Source organism: Diaphorina citri, unplaced genomic scaffold, assembly GCF_000475195.1.
Source record: "Diaphorina citri unplaced genomic scaffold, Diaci psyllid genome assembly version 1.1 scaffold44, whole genome shotgun sequence".
NCBI classification, from domain to species: Eukaryota; Metazoa; Arthropoda; class Insecta; order Hemiptera; family Psyllidae; genus Diaphorina; species Diaphorina citri.
The window spans coordinates 394143-413367 of record NW_007377481.1 but is presented as its reverse complement, the minus strand read 5'-3'; the positions used below and the strand labels follow the sequence as shown (position 1 = coordinate 413367).

The window sequence follows — 19225 nt, the reverse complement described above, 5'->3', positions numbered from 1 at the left end:
CCAAATTCCAAGCACAGAGCCGAAAGTATGACACAGCCGGGCACTGAACCCGTGTCTTCGGAGTATGTTATCCAACTGGGCACAAAGATTGCTTAAAACTGTGGTAATTTTAACAACACCGATTATCATCTGATCCATCTTCTGATTTCAAAACATATGCCAAGTTTTTATTAGCTAAATCCCCTTTTATTTAGGGATGAGCCATTCAATTCTTGGCAAAATCACGACTTTGGGTAGGGTTGTGTTTTTTATTAGAATAGAATAGAATAGAACATACCCTGTTTACACTGACGAAATGAGACTGAAAAGTCCCTTTACTCCCGCAGTCTAAACAAGGTCTTATGCATTTGGTACTTTACTACTTTATTAGGTAAGTAAGTATTTTATTATATTTTTTGTGAATAATACGTTGTTTTTATTTTAATATTCAATTTTAAATTAATTTTCAATTTTTTCTCATGGATAGTTGATCTGTTGTGACTGCTGAGGGACTCGACTGAAACAAACAATGAGATTCGATTTAATATTTTTACATTGATTAATAAAAACCCAGTATGTATTATCCTTATTGTATTTTTATTTTACTTTTATTTTTCTTCCTTTTGTAAACTGATCTTTTGCATTTGCTGCCCTGTGAATAAAGAATTGAAGATATTTATCATTAAGTGCATTAAATATCGGGTTCGAGTGGATTGGAACACATCACATGCCTCCATTTGTCAGGGGGCTAGGATTATTCTGCCCTTTGGACCAATATTTGAAGACACCATTTACTGATGGAAATTTGCAATGAAACTACTCACTAGTTTTGTTCCTCAGCATAGCTCTCATACTCCTGTCCATCGTAATTGTTGGGAGAACTTCGCATCACTACAGTACGCCCTTGTACTCCAATATTACGGAAGTTCATTCCAGACGCTGGCATTTGATGCCGACTGAAACAAAAGAGTATAGAGAAGGACATAATTTGTGGTCTTTTCAAGTGACTTTTCCGATTTTTCATTGTAAACTAATTTTTTTCTTCTACTTCTTTTCTTTTTCTTTGCCTTTTCCCATTATACAGACGGGGTTGGCGTTTTTCGTTAGTCTCTCAATCATCCCCGGGGTGCTTTGGGCTGACATCTGGTTTTGGCCACAAAAATTTTACCTTTAGCAAGGGGAAATTTCAAGCTGGTATCCTCCCTGTCTAAAGTTTGCCAGCCATTATTGTAAACAACGATAATTATTTCATCATTCAAATCACGAATTCTTTGTGGTGAATTTGAGAGTCTCTTCACATTTTTTTGTGGATACTACAGCTTTTATTTTACTGATTGATTTTATACTTCGTTGTTGCCATACAGAGTAGTACGTTAAACATAATTATTTTAATTGTTTCTCTCTCGGCACTATAAATTTTCTTTTTACTCTGATAATGCCGCCATATTTACTTAATGCCGCCATATTTTTACTGATTGATTTTATACTTCGTTGTTGCCATACAGAGTAGTACGTTAAACATAATTATTTTAATTGTTTCTCTCTCGGCACTATAAAATTTTTTTACTCTGATAATGCCGCCATATTTACTTACTTGGGCACAGCGTTTCGCTGGTATTGCTGCGGGGGAGGTTGTTGTTCCATAGGGTGGCTAGGATATGGGACGCGTGATGAAGGAGGGTGCATTGTGGTTGTACCGGACATGGCATGTAGAATGGTGGAGCTACGTTGTTGTGCTTGGGCCTGCTGGAAAAATATAGAAAAATGTTAATTTTTCTTCAACCTATTCTCATCAAAGTACACATTATAGTGCACATCAAACTCGAATATAACATCAAAACCGTGATCTTTACATCACTACTTCCTTTCACTCTGGTAAGTTCATGATCGTTACTGAGTGCACCCCAAATTCCAAGCACAGAGCCGAAAGTATGACACAGCCGAGCATTGAACCCGTATTTTCGGAGTATGTTATCCAACTGGGCACAAAGATTGCTTAGAACTGTGGTAATTTTAACAACACCGATTATCATCTGATCCATCGTCTGATTTCAAAACATATGCCAAGTTTTTATTAGCTAAATCCCCTTTTATTTAGGGATGAGCCATTCAATTCTTGGCAAAGTCACAACTTTGGGTAGGGTTGTGTTTTTTTATTAGAATAGAACAGAACATACCCTGTTTATACTGCCGAAATGAGACTGAAAAGTCCCTTTACTCCCGCAGTCTAAACAAGGTCTTATGCGTTTGGTACTTTACTACTTTATTAGGTAAGTAAGTAAGTATTTTACTATATTTTTTCTTCGAGATGATTCTTACTTGTACTGAGGTGGGCGGGGCAATCGACTGCTGACTCGGAGGAGGGGGTGCTGACTGCTGCGAGGTTGGCGGCATTTGCTGATGTTGCTGTTGGGGCATAGACACCGGTACATTGTTCACAGGGGCGGCCGGGGTCAGAGGTATAGCTAGACGGGCGTTGATAGCTAGCAGCTGGTCTCTACGTTGTTTGAGGGAGACTACTTGGTCGTCCAGTGAACTATTCTCGGTGCGAAGTTTGTGAAGGCAGGTTAGGAGAGCGGCGACTGCGGAGAAAGGAAGTTGCGATTAGACACAGAGTATGAAGGATCGAAATCGGTCGGCAGACCCAATTCAATTCCATTCCATTCTACAGGATGGGCCAGGAAAAAAAAAAAAAAAAAAAAAAAATGCTTGCCATCAAGAAGGTTCGATGCCCACCATCGACAAAAAATTGTACGCGTTTTCGATTCCAAATATTTAAACGGTTTACTTTCTGCCGCTCTTGAGTTGACCTAGCTTCTTTTTGGTAAGTATTGTGTCTCTTCTCACCCATCTGATGAGGAACATGGAATAGTCCTGGAACATACTACGAGATGGGCTTGCTACGAAACAGACCACAAGAGTCAAATGTAGCAGTTGTTCCATTGCTACTAAACAAAACGATTCGGAAAAGCTTCCGAATGTGTTGATTTATTCTCGGTGAGATAGGTTTTTAGTGTTGGAAATCCCACACCTCAGATTTTGAATGATTGGCCTGAGTGTCTTTAAAGTTTTTATTCTCCTGTCTCTCCTTAACCGTTTCACCCCAACTTATTTTAGGAAAAATCTTTAAATTTTTCCTAATCAGGCATTATTATTTTATGTCCTCCAAGGACTACTGAACAAAAATCGATCTGAAGACAAAACCAGACAAGTTAGCCAAGTGTATTTTACTGACGTCTTAGATCACAAAAGAAACATTTGAAAAACACTGAGAACGGAATTTTTTCGATAGGTCTGGGATGATATATACCACTTTAAAATTAATGTGTCTGTGGGACGCATTGTCCCTTTAGGGGTGAAAGGGTAAAAAAAAGAAAAGGGTCAGAGGTATAGCTAGACGGGCGTTGATAGCTAGCAGCTGGTCTCTACGTTGTTTGAGGGAGACTACTTGGTCGTCCAGTGAACTGTTCTCGGTGCGAAGTTTGTGAAGGCAGGTTAGGAGAGCGGCGACTGCGGAGAAAGGAAGTTGCGATTAGACAGAGAGTACGAAGGATCGAAATCGGTCGGCAGACCCAATTCAATTCCATTCCATTCTACAGAATGGGCCAGGGGAAAAAAAAAATGCTTGCCATCAAGAAGGTTCGATGCCCACCATCGACAAAAAATTGTACGCGTTTTTGATTCCAAATATTTAAACGGTTTACTTTCTGTCGCTCTTGAGTTGACCCAGCTCCTTTTTGGTAAGTATTGTGTCTCTTCTCACCCATCTGATGAGGAACATGGAACAGTCCTGGAACATACTACTGGATGGGCTTGCTACGAAACAGATCACAAGAGTCAAACGTAGCAGTTGTTCCATTGCTACTAAACAAAACGATTCGGAAAAGCTTCCGAATGTGTTGATTTATTCTCGGTGAGATAGGTTTTTAGTGTTGGAAATCCCACACCTCAGATTTTGAATGGTTGGTCTGGGTGTCTTTAAAGTTTTTTTCTCCTGTCCCTCCTTAACCGTTTCAGCCCAACTTATTTTAGGAAAAATCTTTAAATTTTCCTAATCAGGCATTATTATTTTATGTCCTCCAAGGACTACTGAACAAAAATCGATCTGGAAACAAAACCAGACAAGTTAGCCAAGTGTATTTTACTGACGTCTTAGATCACAAAAGAAACGTTTGAAAAACACTGAGAACGGAATTTTTTCGATAGGTTTGGGATGATATATACCACTTTAAAATTAATGTGTCTGTGGGGCGTATCGTCCCTTTAGGGGTGAAAGGGTAAAAAAAAAGAACAAACAAACTCACTGTCATAATTCTGCGCCTGCTCCATTAGGAACTGACTGCCCAGATCCCACTGTCTCTCCAGGAGCTGATCCAGGGTCGGAGGCATGGAAGACGACAGCAGGGCAGTCCACGGGGCAGAACTGTTGGACCCGGCACTGCCAGCCGTGGTGGAAGGAACGTTAGGGGGGTTCGCCTCGGACCTCGCCTGGTGGAAAGAAGAAATAGATCAAACTATTTTTCTCGATAATTTTGGACGTGAAACATGGTTAGTCAAAAAAAAAAAAAAAAAAATACCTTTTTTCCTCCCCTCAAATTCCAAGCTTTACACTAAAACTAAAACAAAATTTTTTTTCCCAAAATTTTTGGGAGGAAAACAAGTTTAAATAAAAAAAAAAAAAAAAAACTACCTTTTTTCCTCCCCTCAAGTTGCAAGCTTTACACTAGAATGTCGAAGGACACAACTAAGGATTTTTTATCTTTTCGATTTTTGATAGTGATACCTACTTACTTACCTTGTTTTATAACCAACACGAGTTCTTAGGGATTTTCCAAAACCGACTAGAGTTTCGCCTCTCTCGTAGGGTTTTTCAAAACGACTGATTCTGTGTTGGTGCCTGGGGCCAAGAAAGCCAGGAGCCAAGAAAAAGCCCGAATTAAAAATCAGTAATAACTACGTAAAACACACATTCCTTTCTTCTTCTTTTGAAGGCTTTGTGGCAGAATTCTCACACAGTGAGCTCTTCCACCCATTTCCATTTCTTACCGAAGAGCGATTAGGCAGAGGAGGTCCAACCAGTTGCGTTGAGTTCAAGTTAGGTTCGGCCGTGTATATTGAGTGAGCTTCTAGTTCTGAGTTGAGGGTTTCCGTCATCTTCTGCGCCATGGTAGAGTTAGGATTGAGCTGATTACCCAGCATGATATGAGGGGCTGCAGCTCCATTCTGAATTCTGTTCATCAAATAAAATAATGTTGTTTCTGTGTGTTAATATGTCTGCATAGTTATAATGACAGTACCTGAATTAGGGAAATGGGAGGGAAAAACTATCAAATACGTGAACAAAATTCCAACTAACCAGCCAAGTTAGGTAGGAGGGCAGAGCGTCTAGGTCGAACCTAGACAGGTCGCGGGTTCGATTCTCGCCCGGGGCAGATTTAATCCTAAACAGGTAAAGTTTGTTGGTCTGGCTAGGGGACGTTAAACAGAGAGTAGACTAGCGTCTGGCTGTGGGACTATAAACAGGGAGGAGAACAGCTAACCCTAACCAGCCTAGCTAGCTGGCAGTTTCAAAGGGTTCTCTCTGCTTTTAAAGAATAAGCACAAGTCCTCACGATGGTTGACTGCGGTTCAGGACGAGCCAATTAAACATGGCTAGAGACCATCACCCCGGTGTATGGCAGATACAAAAAGATGTCTTTTCTTTACTCTGCCAACACCATTCGGCGAAAGTAAAGCCGCTACAACAATAACAAAAAATCAACTAAGGGGCGGTATTCACAGGTTCTTATCCCTCTTCTCCACAAAATAGCCTTAATATAACTTACATTTTCTTGGCAGTAGTATCTTCAGTTGAGTTAGCGGGAGGAGTAGAGGTAGAAGTTCCTGGTTGACTTGTAGTCGGGGGTTTGGTGGTTCCTCCGTTGGGTTTATTTCGTCTCGTTTCTTCTGGACTAGACTCGGGCGTGATCTTCTCATACATAGATTCGGGAGCACTGGGAATAGAATAGAATTTGAATTTAAATTATTCTAACAATAATAAAAAATAACTTTAGTATGAATCTACTAGAAAAGTATTTCCTAGCCCAAATGTAACCTCTCAGGAGACGGGGCCTTCTTCCTCGTCATTGACTGATTGCTCCAATGGCATTTGACATTAATAACAAGTTCATCTGTCTTTTCTAGTCAAATATAATTTGAAATAGATATCCCAAGTTGGTGTGGGGATCTTGAGATGATTCTGGTGGGAAGGAAGCAGTAAGATGATCGTTGAATTTTTATCAATAATTACCTACAATTACTATTAAGTGATCTCTGTACTACAAACTGTATGTGTATACCATTGATGTCAATAAAATTACAAAAAAAAGATTCTCTTCCGTGTATCTTTGTTCACACTGTTTTCCCTCTATTTCCTAAGACTGGGGCTATTTTCTTGACTTTCTTTCCTACTCTAGAGCAGAAAGGTCCGAACAAGAAATCTATAAGGGGTATTTTTTTGGTCTCAATCTAATGAATCCGTCAAATCCAGATTCACTTTGGTTGAAAACTCACCTAGGAGTAGTATTGGTAGACTGAGCCTCAGCATCTCCGCTCGTCATTTCTGTATCCTGATCTGGCAGATAGTCAGGACTCAGTGTGATAGAAACCACTATGGATTTCGAGTCCCTAGGTTGAGACCCGGAATTTGCACTGGCAGTACCACTCCCTCCTCCAGCTGTGGAAAACGAATCACAAAGAATCTTACATATTACATGATCTTAGGTGCTGGCTGTCAGTTTCACCACAAATATTTCATTTAGATTATTTTTCCTAACTCTTCATTCAGATTTATTTCCCCTTTTTAGAACTCTTTCTGTATTAGAAGTAGGAAGAGCGGTGAAAAATCCTACTTACCAGGTGGAACTATTCTCGATGTAGGATTAGGATTGGGCATAAGAACCGAGTTCTGTTGGGAATTATAGCCCCGCCCCTCGGCTCCTATTGGTTTAGACTGAGCATTCTGTCTGGTATCCGAACCTGATTGGTCGCCTGACTTCTTGTCTGCAGAGGGGTTGAGGGCATCGGCTCGTGTATCCTGATCTGGCAGATAGTCAGGACTCAGTGTGATAGAAACCACTATGGATTTCGAGTCCCTAGGTTGAGACCCGGAATTTGCACAGGCAGTACCACTCCCTCCTCCAGCTGTGGAAAACGAATCACAAAGAATCTTACATATTACATGATCTTAGGTGCTGGGTCAACACGAGATTTCATTGCAACTTCTGAGCTTTCAACACAGCAACGAGTGTCCATAAAGTAAGTCTAATGAATCACAATAAAATTTATTATTGTTGGGTCCAAAAAAATTCTTTGACCATCCACAGAGGCAATAGATCGAGAATCTTGAGCATGTTGCCCTTTAGTAAAATGTTAGACGAAGTATTTTTTTTTATTATTATTATTATTTCCAAACACAAGGTAAGGACAATTGACTAGCAACTTTAATCGAGTAGCGACCAGTAGCGGTATTCTTCTCCTCCTTCCTAGCCTTTTCCTCTTTAAATAGGATCGGCGTTTCTTGTCGGTCTCTTCCAGGCAGCTCTATTGAGTACCTCATTATCGACCAGTAGCGGCATTATTAGATAACAAGATTTTTGAAAGCTGATAGTATATTAATGAAGGCTCATAAGAATGCTGTGATATCCATAAAAATGGTGAAGAGGCTCTCAGTTTCACCACAAATATTTCATTTAGATTATTTTTCCTAACTCTTCATTTAGATTTATTTCCCCTTTTTAGAACTCTTCATTTGTATTTTTCCCTCTTTTTAGAACTCTTTCTGTATTAGAAGTAGGAAGAGCGGCGAAAAATCCTACTTACCAGGTGGAACTATTCTCGATGTAGGATTAGGATTGGGCATAAGCACCGAGTTCTGTTGGGAATTATAGCTCCGCCCCTCGGCTCCTATTGGTTTAGACTGAGCATTCTGTCTGGTATCCGAACCTGATTGGTCGCCAGACTTCTTGTCTGCAGAGGGGTTGAGGGCATCGGCTCGCTAGGTTCAGTACCAAAACCAAAATAGAGAGTTGTAGCACTTTTGCCTTTTGCAGTGCATGAGTGCAGTGATTATTTTTTGGACGGCAAAATGAAGCATTTTTGTTGGTGACTGCGCATTGTTGATGGCAAGGAAAAGATGAAGAATTTTTTTTTATCAAACGCCTGCATTTTCTGTAGATCTGTGCAGATTATGCAATGTGCAGTTTAGATAGTATTCTCCTATTTGAAGGCGTTTTTTGAAGATAAAATCGGGAGTAGAACTTGCTGTGTGTTTAGAGCCAGTGCTTCTCAACCTGTGTACCGCAGGACTCTAGCGTGCCGCAAGATTTGACTTTTTTCCTTAGATAAATATCACAAAAGTGATGAGATAAAAAAGATCGCTGGCGAATGAAGGTAGAAAGTACCCATTAAGTATTTACCCACCTAATATGAGTAAGTAGGTAGGTAGGTACTTGCTTCTTAACTATTAGGTAGGTACTTACCTTCCTAGTTTGTATTTTTTTCCCTCTGAAAAGCTGGGATATTTGCTCAAGGAAAGGTTGCTCTTATGAAGGTAGTGCACCTCCACTACAGTCGACCGACAATGGTTATTACGGGACATATGTACTTATTTCATTTCGCTGGACACTTAGGTACTTACCTAATTATTTTGTGAAACACAAAATAATCATGAGCATATCATTATATTTCAATACCGATACCAATCCCAGAAGCTCAGAGATGAAACGATGGATTTGTGGTGCAGGGAGCTGGGGTTCGAGTCCCAGTAGCAACATGAAAATTAGAAACTTTATTTCGAGTTGGATAGTTGTAAAAGCTGAAAAAAATTCTAGGTACCTAAAAGCCATTTATATTTTGTATTATTTTCTTTGTAGCTAATCAGGCATTATTATTTTATGTCCTCCAAGGACTACTGAACAAAAATCGATCTGAAGACAAAACCAGACAAGTTAGCCAAGTGTATTTTACTGACGTCTTAGATCACAAAAGAAACATTTGAAAAACACTGAGAACGGAATTTTTTCGATAGGTCTGGGATGATATATACCACTTTAAAATTAATGTGTCTGTGGGACGCATTGTCCCTTTAGGGGTGAAAGGGTAAAAAAAAGAAAAAACAAACAAACTCACTGTCATAATTCTGCGCCTGCTCCATTAGGAACTGACTGCCCAGATCCCACTGTCTCTCCAGGAGCTGATCCAGGGTCGGAGGCATGGAAGACGACAGCAGGGCAGTCCACGGGGCAGAACTGTTGGACCCGGCACTGCCAGCCGTGGTGGAAGGAACGTTAGGGGGGTTCGCCTCGGACCTCGCCTGGTGGAAAGAAGAAATAGATCAAACTATTTTTCTCGATAATTTTGGACGTGAAACATGCTTAGTCAAAAAAAAAAAAAAAAAAACTACTACCTTTTTTCCTCCCCTCAAGTTGCAAGCTTTACACTAGAATTTTGAAGGACACAACTAAGGATTTTTGATAGTGATACCTACTTAATTACCTTGTTTTATAACCAACACGGGTTCTTAGGGATTTTCCAAAACCGACTAGAGTTTCGCCTTTCTCGTAGGATTTTTCAAAACGACTGATTCTGTGTTGGTGCCTGGGGCCAAGAAAGCCAGGAGCCAAGAAAAAGCCCGAATTAACAATCAGTAATAACTACGTAAAACACACATTCCTTTCTTCTTCTTTTGAAGGCTTTGTGGCAGAATTCTCACACAGTGAGCTCTTCCACCCATTTCCATTTCTTACCGAAGAGCGATTAGGCAGAGGAGGTCCAACCAGTTGCGTTGAGTTCAAGTTAGGTTCGGCCGTGTATATTGAGTGAGCTTCTAGTTCTGAGTTGAGGGTTTCCGTCATCTTCTGCGCCATGGTAGAGTTAGGATTGAGCTGATTACCCAGCATGATATGAGGGGCTGCAGCTCCATTCTGAATTCTGTTCATCAAATAAAATAATGTTGTTTCTGTTGAGTGAGCTTCTAGTTCTGAGTTGAGGGTTTCCGTCATCTTCTGCGCCATGGTAGAGTTAGGATTGAGCTGATTACCCAGCATGATGTGAGGGGCTGCAGCTCCATTCTGAATTCTGTTCATCAAATAAAATAATATTGGTTCTATGTGTTAATATGTCTGCATAGTTATAATGACAGTACCTGAATTAGGGAAATGGGAGGGAAAAACTATCAAATACGTGAACAAAATTCCAACTAACCAGCCAAGTTAGGTAGGAGGGCAGAGCGTCTAGGTCGAACCTAGACAGGTCGCGGGTTCGATTCTCGCCCGGGGCAGATTTAATCCTGAACAGGTAAAGTTTGTTCTCGGAATAGCTGGCTTTCCCCTATCAGTCCTATACTGTTTTTTGCATATTGATGGTAGACTCAGTAACTTTGTTGTAACTCAGTAACTTTAACTCCTGTTTTCCTTCTTTCTTCGATTCAAGGCCTCAGTAGTTACTGTTCCCTTCACTAAACCCCTTTAACTTCCTCACACAGCAGCCCTTGAGTCTGAGCACACGTTACGTGGAACTGCTGTCTACAACCAGGCTTATTGCACATCATACAGGCTCCGAACTTGGATCTACTTGCTTTGTGACCGTTCTCTTCACATATGTAACAGACCTGAGAGAAGAATTTGATTAGTTGACCTAGGTTTTCTGGGGCACATTTCTTCATACTCTGTGACTGTTTACTCTGTACCCCTTTTCAAAATCCTGAGCTCTGTCATTTTCCATAAAGCTATTATGTTCCTACTTTATAAATATTTGCTGTTTTTATTTTGTAGCAATGAAAAAAACTGCTATAGGTACCTAAAGAGGTCTCTATCCTACTGTTTTAGCATACCCATCCCATACTATATCTCTCATCAGATAGGCAAAAGTAGACACAATACTTTCTCTTTGGAGGTGATGGGTCAACACAAGAACACCAGAAATTTGTCCCTTATATTTTTGTGATTTTTGCAATCAAAATATTAGTGTTTTTTTTTTTTATATATTCCGGGAAACAAATCCATGACCTTCTTCCTCACACAGCAGCCCTTGAGTCTGAGCACACGTTACGTGGAACTGCTGTCTACAACCAGGCTTATTGCACATCATACAGGCTCCAAACTTGGATCTACTTGCTTTGTGACCGTTCTCTTCACATATGTAACAGACCTGAGAGAAGAATTTAATTTGTTGACCTAGGTTTTCTGGGGCCAATTTCTTCATAGTACCTACTCTGTGACTGTTCACTCTGTACCTATCCTTTTTCAAAATCCTAAGCCCTGTTATTTTCCAGAAATCTATTTTACACTTTGAAAATTTTGGCCCTTTTGATTAATAGCAATAAAACAACTGCTACATCACACTCTTGTGGTCTCTGTATTATCATGCTCATTCCATAGTATGTCCCTCATCAGATAGGCAAAGTAGACACGAGACTTTCTCTTTGGGGGTGCTGGGTCAACACCAGAAATTCGTCCCTTATATTTTTGTGATTTTTGCGATCAAAATATTAGTGTTTTTATATATATATTCCGGGAAACAAACCCATGACCTACTGCATAATAATAACAAAATATTTATCAAACTTACTTTATTAAACCTTTCTGGTGGGATTTCCTCCAGCAGGATTGGCTCCATGCTAGTGACATTTCCAAATCTAAATTAGGTAGGTACAAAGGTATTCTTTAACCATGATCGAATAAACTACGGGCTAAAAAATTCCCGGAGGGACGGACCCTGCTTGTTTTTTCCGAGATCAGACAGACCTTAGAGGACTTGGGAGGGAAAGATGGGAATTGTGCCTAACATGAATAGAAATTAAAATGCCTGGTATAACGAAGTTTGTGTAAATCTGTGCAAGGAAACGAGTGCTCCCCCCCCAACATTAGTGCAGAGGTATATTATAGTTAGGTTGTACAATTTCCCATTATCCGTTGTGATCAGTGGCGTGAAGTGAAAGTAATTTTATTAGAAAGCAACCTCACAGTGACACAGTCCTAGTAGTGCATTTGCTATGGCAAGACAATCGATTCATAACCGATGGGACTGTGGTTCGAATCTCAGCAATATCCTTCATCGATCATGGTATTCATGGTCCTTCGTCCGCCTATGAGTGCTAATGCTAAATTTGTATTTTTCCCTCTTTTTAGAACTCTTTCTGTATTAGAAGTAGGAAGAGCGGTGAAAAATCCTACTTACCAGGTGGAACTATTCTCGATGTAGGATTAGGATTGGGCATAAGAACCGAGTTCTGTTGGGAATTATAGCCCCGCCCCTCGGCTCCTATTGGTTTAGACTGAGCATTCTGTCTGGTATCCGAACCTGATTGGTCGCCTGACTTCTTGTCTGCAGAGGGGTTGAGGGCATCGGCTCGTGGTTTCTTGTCTTCCACAGAATCCGAACCGCCTGTTCTTCGTTTGCGAACTTTGCTTCCTGAGAACACAGAGGAGAGAAACGACTTAAACTAAGCCCGCCAGACTCGTTAACTTGAACGGAAGCGCGTCTTATAAGCCCTAGGTTGCGGGTTCGATTCCCAAACAGATAAAGTTCGTTGATGTGACGTCATCGCCTACGGGAACGTATACCGTGACGTCAAAGTTCACGATTTAGCGGTATTTTTTAAATCGATTTATCTCGGGATCTAGAAGTCGTAGAAGAAAAAGAAAAATTCCATTGGTCCTCTTTTTTCCTGCTCTATGACTTTGAAACATCACCCAAATAAGCGCAACTAATCTATTTCGGGACAATAAGACCGCCGTTTGTTAGTCACAGTTAATCTCTATTAAACCTCTTCATCAAAAAAGTATTCCCCTTTACTTGTTCGGGATACGTTGGCTATACGAGAAGAAAAAGAAAAATTCCATTGGTCCTCATTTTTCCTGCTCTATGACTTTGAAACATCACCCAAGTAAGCGCAACTGATCTATTTCGGGACAATAAGACCGCCGTTTGTTAGTCACAGTTAATCTCTATTAAACCTCTTCATCAAAAAAGTATTCCCCTTTACTTGTTCAGGATACGTTGGCTATACAACTATAGTTTCGGGCGTGATAAGACTCAATCTAATAAGTACACCTATCCCCCCATCCACAATTTAATCAAAGTATTCTCTCAAAATACACAAGACCTTGGTTAGACTAGGGGACTTTTCAGTAAAATAAATAAGGTAGGTGTATTCTATTCCAAATTTTTAATCTACTCTTTAGTCCTCTCTGCGCCACATTTACATTTGAAAGATCTACAAATTTTACTTCCCAAACGCAGTCCAACACAAATCTGAAAAGCTTGGTCATCCAATATGGTTACCTAATTATTTTGTGAAACACAAAATAATTATGAGCATATTTCAATACCGATACCAATCCAAGAAGCTCAGAGATGAAACGATGGATTTGTGGTCCAGGGAGCTGGGGTTCGAGTCCCAGTAGCAACATGAAAATTAGCAACTTGATTTCGAGTTGGATAGTTGTAAAAGCTGAAAAAAATTCTAGGTAGGTACCTACCTGAAAGCCATTTATATTTCAATACCTTATCCTTGATATACCGACTCGATGCATCTTAACTGGTAACTCCAATCACTACCAGTAGGTATTTTGTGTTTTAGTATCCTTCACTAGTAATTCCAATCACGAGGAATGGGTTTGATGTTGGCTCCTTTCTTCTGAAATGTAGAGAAACGAGGTGTTAGGAATTGAAAACCAAACAAGTGCTGGAGTGTGACGTATATTTGTGGAAGGGAAATAAATAATAATAATAACTTTAAAACCCACACCAGCAATATTTAATAGACTGAAAACATGGTATTTTTTTCTTATTACTGAAGTAGCAAGAATATTAAATTTTTAAATAGGTACCTGTGTATAGTTTTTTTTTTACACACAATTTAAAGTGAGATATCATGAAGAGTTGATGAGAGACCAACTTCATCAGTTGAAATACATACCCTCACCAGCTTCGAGTAATGATGTGAGCAGTAGCCACAGTACTTGACATTGTCTAAGTAATTGCCGGCTTCCTCACACAGCAGCCCTTGAGTCTGAGCACACGTTACGTGGAACTGCTGTCTACAACCAGGCTTATTGCACATCATACAGGCTCCAAACTTGGATCTACTTGCTTTGTGACCGTTCTCTTCACATATGTAACAGACCTGAGAGAAGAATTTAATTTGTTGACCTAGGTTTTCTGGGGCCAATTTCTTCATAGTACCTACTCTGTGACTGTTCACTCTGTACCTATCCTTTTTCAAAATCCTAAGCCCTGTTATTTTCCAGAAATCTATTTTACACTTTGAAAATTTTGGCCCTTTTGATTAATAGCAATAAAACAACTGCTACATCACACTCTTGTGGTCTCTGTATTATCATGCTCATTCCATAGTATGTCCCTCATCAGATAGGCAAAGTAGACACGAGACTTTCTCTTTGGGGGTGCTGGGTCAACACCAGAAATTCGTCCCTTATATTTTTGTGATTTTTGCGATCAAAATATTAGTGTTTTTATATATATATTCCGGGAAACAAACCCATGACCTACTGCATAATAATAACAAAATATTTATCAAACTTACTTTATTAAACCTTTCTGGTGGGATTTCCTCCAGCAGGATTGGCTCCATGCTAGTGACATTTCCAAATCTAACTTCTGGAATATAAAGAGCACAGACTACATGTGCCCAGCCATTGTTGTCCGTCCTTTTCAGTGCACCATCTTTTGACGGGCACAATTCACACCTCTGAAATTTAGAAAGTAAGCAAAAAACAAAGTTACGTAAGTAAGTCAAAGCTGAATGAGAATATTTTCTTTGGTGTGAGACTTGGTTATGAGTTTGGTATTTTTGCTTTGCATTTTTAATATGCTTGACAATAAATAAAACCAGAAATATTCTGCTAAATCTAAAAATAGGTGTGTCTCAAATTTTGTTTCCAGAGGGAAAAATAAAAATAAATTGATAATCCAGACAGTAACATCAACATAAATGAGAAAATTACCACACCTTTTGATTATAAAAACAATGTCTTGAAGGGAAGAATAACAACGTATAAAAACAAAACTCACCACTTTGGTGGATTTCTCTTGAGATTCACATTTCCGGCAAAACCAACTTCCCACAGGAACTGTGACTATCCCATAACATGCTGAAAAGTAAATGAATACAAAACTGAATAAGTATTTTTTCAAATTCAAATTAACTACTTAGCTAAAGTAATGCCCACTACTGGACATAGAATTTTTGGTAATAATGCAGAAGTCACGTCCATAACTACTTAGCTAAAGTAATGCCCACTACTGGACATAGAATTTTTGGTAATAATGCAGAAGTCACGTCCATGGAAAAGAAAAGCTCCCTTTTTGTATTTAACCTAACCCTATAATAACACTAAACACTGCCCTAATTGTGAAAAATCCTTCTTGCGTTGAACCTAACCCTATAATAACCAGGGTCACTGCTTGTTTGTGCCAGTTCCTTTGATAGCAATATTCCACAGACGTGACTTCTGCACAAGTACCGATCTTCATGTTGGGGAAATAATTAGATAAATCACATGGTGATAAAATATTGAATGAAAACTTTCACATTGTAATTCAGAGGAAATAATATGTAGAGACTCCATTTTCCAAGTCACCCCTCTTCAAACACAAATTAAGGGGTGTAAACGAATAATTTGATTTCCCGACTTGTTACCAGTATCTATACTTTGTCTGATCTCAAAAAAAAAAAAAACAGGGTTACCGAATCTGCACTCCATCATCGTTTCTTCTTTTAATTTTCAGAAAATAGAAGGTTTTATTTGTGCACAGGATAGACGGGAGTGGAAAAAGCTGTTTTCTGGAGGTCCTGGGACTCCTGGACCCACGCGGCCTTTTAGAACCAGGTGGTAAGGTAAGGTACACAGTACGAGTAACGAAAGACGTCTTCTGGTTCAAAGGTTTTCATTTAGCGGCAGCCTTTAGTTTTTTCCCGAGATCAGACAGACCTTAGAGGACTTGGGAGGGAAAGACGAGAGTTGTGCCTAACATGAATAGAAATTAAAATGCCTGGTATAACGAAGTTTGTGTAAATCTGTGTGCAAGGAAACGAGTGCTCCCCCTAACATTAGTGCAGAGGTATATTATAGTTAGGTTGTGCAATTTCCCATTATCCGTTGTGATCAGTGGCGTGAAGTGACAGTAATTTTATTAGAAAGCAACCTCACAGTGACACAGTCCTAGTAGTGCATTTGCTATGGCAAGGCAATCGATTCATAACCGATGGGACTGTGGTTCGAATCTCAGCAATATCCTTCATCGATCAGGGTATTCATGGTCCTTCGTCCGCCTATGAGTGCTAATGCTAACAACCACGGAATTTGGTGTGATGGGTGTGGTGTGTGTGGGGGGGAGTGTATTTGTGTGTGTGTGGTGGTCCCGTACAAAGGACGGGTCAACCACTAGTCTCGTAACTAAAGTTAGCATGTGCTTTCGCAACTGTTCAAGAGTATCTTAACTTTTTACGTGCCTCGATCCCGCTTGGGAGGGGGGAATTTAGAGAGAACTGTAACTGGAGGGACCAAGGGATTCTGCTAAACAATGGAACAGTGGGATTTCATTGAAAAAGCAACTCGGTAGAGACTCCATTTTCCAAGTCACCCCTCTTCAAACACAAATTAAGGGGTGTAAACGAATAATTTGATTTCCCGACTTGTTACCAGTACCTATACTTTGTCTGATCTCGAAAAAAAAGAGGGTTGCCGAATCTGTAGGTACTCCATCATCGTTTCGTTTCTTCTGCCCACTACTGGACATAGAATTTTTGGTAATAATGCAGAAGTCACGTCCATGGAAAAGAAAAGCTCCCTTTTTGTATTTAACCTAACCCTATAATAACACTAAACACTGCCCTAATTGTGAAAAATCCTTCTTGCGTTGAACCTAACCCTATAATAACCAGGGTCACTGCTTGTTTGTGCCAGTTCCTTTGATAGCAATATTCCACAGACGTGACTTCTGCACAAGTACCGATCTTCATGTTGGGGAAATAATTAGATAAATCACATGGTGATAAAATATTGAATGAAAACTTTCACATTGTAATTCAGAGGAAATAATATGATTTCTTCAAAAAGTAATGAAAGATATTCTGTGACTAATAAAGTCAGTTCTTGTAGAATGGTAATATCCACTCATTTTGAAGGGTTCTATCTAGCCTTTAGCAGCTAAAACTACTGATTGTGTGACCAAATATCTTACCCTGATGCACAGCAACATTGCACCCTTGTCCATCGCAGTATACTAATGGATTCTCAGCCCATCCGCTATCGTCAGAACAAACACAGCAGCCTCCTAACATCAGTTCTTGTAGAATGGTAATATCCACTCATTTTGAAGGGTTCTATCTAGCCTTTAGCAGCTAAAACTACTGATTGTGTGACCAAATATTTTACCTTGATGCACAGCAACATTGCAACCTTGTCCATCACAGTATACTAATGGATTCTCAGCCCATCCGCTATCGTCAGAACAAACACAGCAGCCTCCTAACATTTCCTTCATACTTTTCTGAATGCTAGTGTGAAAATATTTCTACCAGATGATAGAACTTCTTCATGATCCCCCCTCACAGTTTCTGGCGAGAGTTAAACATTCATTTTTGAGCCTGTATCTGATGGTATCTCATAAAACCTCAGAAGTAAACACATTAGAGATGAAGGTATCTAGAATAACATTTACACACTATGGTAGGAAAGTCGGTATTTCCTTGATCACTGGAGAGATTGAGGTTTTCTAGAGTTTGTAAGGAAGATTGGTAGAAACACCACCTATAAATTTTAGGTGAACTTTTTGTTTGCACAAATGAAACACAGGACACAGGCTAAAATTCAAAACACACTACTGTTGAGAGCTATATTGGACTTGGGATATAATTATCGGTTTGGATTTATGGTCTTTTCCTGACTTGAAATCTTGAAAAACCCTATTAACCTATTTAAATAAATAAAATAATTCAATTTTTAGCTAATTTTTTTTTAGGTTCAGTACCAAAACCAAAATAGAGAGTTGTAGCACTTTTGCCTTTTGCAGTGCATGAGTGCAGTGATTATTTTTTGGACGGCAAAATGAAGCATTTTTGTTGGTGACTGCGCATTGTTGATGGCAAGGAAAAGATGAAGAATTTTTTCATCAAACGCCTGCATTTTCTGTAGATCTGTGCAGATTATGCAATGTGCAGTTTAGATAGTATTCTCCTATTTGAAGGCGTTTTTAAAATCGGGAGTAGAACTTACTGTGTGCTTAGAGCCAGTGCTTCTCAACCTGTGTGTACCGCAGGACCTAGCGTGCCGCAAGATTTGACTTTTTTCCTTAGATATCACAAAACTGATGAGATAAAGAAAGCTCGCTGGCGAATGAAGGTAGAAGGTACCCATTAAGTATTTACCCACCTAATACGAGTAAGTAGGTAGGTAGGTAGGTACTTGCTTCTTAACTATTAGGTAGTTACTTACCTTCCTAGTTTGTATTTTTTCCCTCTAAAAAGCTGGGATATTTGCTCAAGGAAAGGTTGCTCTTATGAAGGTAGTGCACCTCCACTACAGTCGACCGACAACATAAGTGGTTATGAAACAACGGGAGGGTGTATTTTTATTAGGTAGTTACAGGATCACGTCCATGGAAAAGAAAAGCTCCTTTTTGTATTTAACCTAACCCTATAATAACACTAAACACTGCTCTAATTGTGAAAAATCCTTCTTGCGTTTAACCTAACCCTATAATAACCGGGGTCACTGCTTGTGTTGTGCCAGTTCCTTTGATAGCAATATTCCACAGACGTGACTTCTGCACAAGTACCAATCTTCATGTTGGGGAAATAATTAGATAAATCACATGGTGATAAAATATTGAATGAAAACTTTCACATTGTAATTCAGTGGAAATAATATAAGAGACCATCACCCCGGTGTATAGCAGATACAAAAAGACATCTTTTCTTTATTCTGCTATCGCTATTCGGCGAAAGCTAAAGCCGCTACAACAACAACAACCACGGAATTCTGTACCCAGTTCAACCAATAAACCTTTGGACCTAGCCATTTGGCGATCTACCAGCCGATTAGATTTCCAATTTTCCACACGTCAGAGAAAGACCAGTTTTGAAATTTCAAAACAAATTTATTATCTTATATAGAGAAAAAAACGTCGTATCATTTGTCAAAATTCTCTGGGTCTGGAGAACGGTAATCTCCGCCAAGTT

At 39.5% G+C, this 19225-nt stretch overlaps 1 protein-coding gene across 1 annotated transcript; it reads right to left on the bottom strand.

Annotated features, from left to right (window-relative positions):
- Positions 1 to 456: 456 nt before the first annotated feature.
- On the bottom strand, positions 457 to 18053 carry LOC103514645 (protein AF-10). Its single transcript, XM_008479547.3, has 19 exons — positions 17421 to 18053; positions 15055 to 15134; positions 14567 to 14731; positions 13940 to 14146; positions 13627 to 13657; positions 12196 to 12429; positions 10506 to 10662; positions 9765 to 10095; positions 9140 to 9331; positions 7840 to 8014; positions 6874 to 7161; positions 6532 to 6694; positions 5805 to 5972; positions 5026 to 5209; positions 4284 to 4467; positions 2299 to 2561; positions 1574 to 1725; positions 804 to 935; positions 457 to 496 (listed from the first exon to the last, which is right to left on the bottom strand). The coding sequence occupies exons 1-19, from the start codon at positions 17527 to 17529 to the stop codon at positions 457 to 459; spliced, it is 3255 nt and encodes a 1084-aa protein (XP_008477769.2). The 5' UTR covers positions 17530 to 18053.
- Positions 18054 to 19225: the final 1172 nt, after the last annotated feature.

Coding starts and splice junctions, on each gene's coding strand:
- LOC103514645 (XM_008479547.3), bottom strand. CDS start 17,529: ATGAAGGAAATGTTAGGAGGCTGCTGTGTTTGTTCTGACGATAGCGGA. Junction 9,332..9,764: donor CTCTGCCTAATCGCTCTTCG/GTAAGAAATGGA, acceptor TCTTTCCACCAG/GCGAGGTCCGAGGCGAACCC. Junction 5,973..6,531: donor TCTACCAATACTACTCCTAG/GTGAGTTTTCAA, acceptor TTCTATTCCCAG/TGCTCCCGAATCTATGTATG.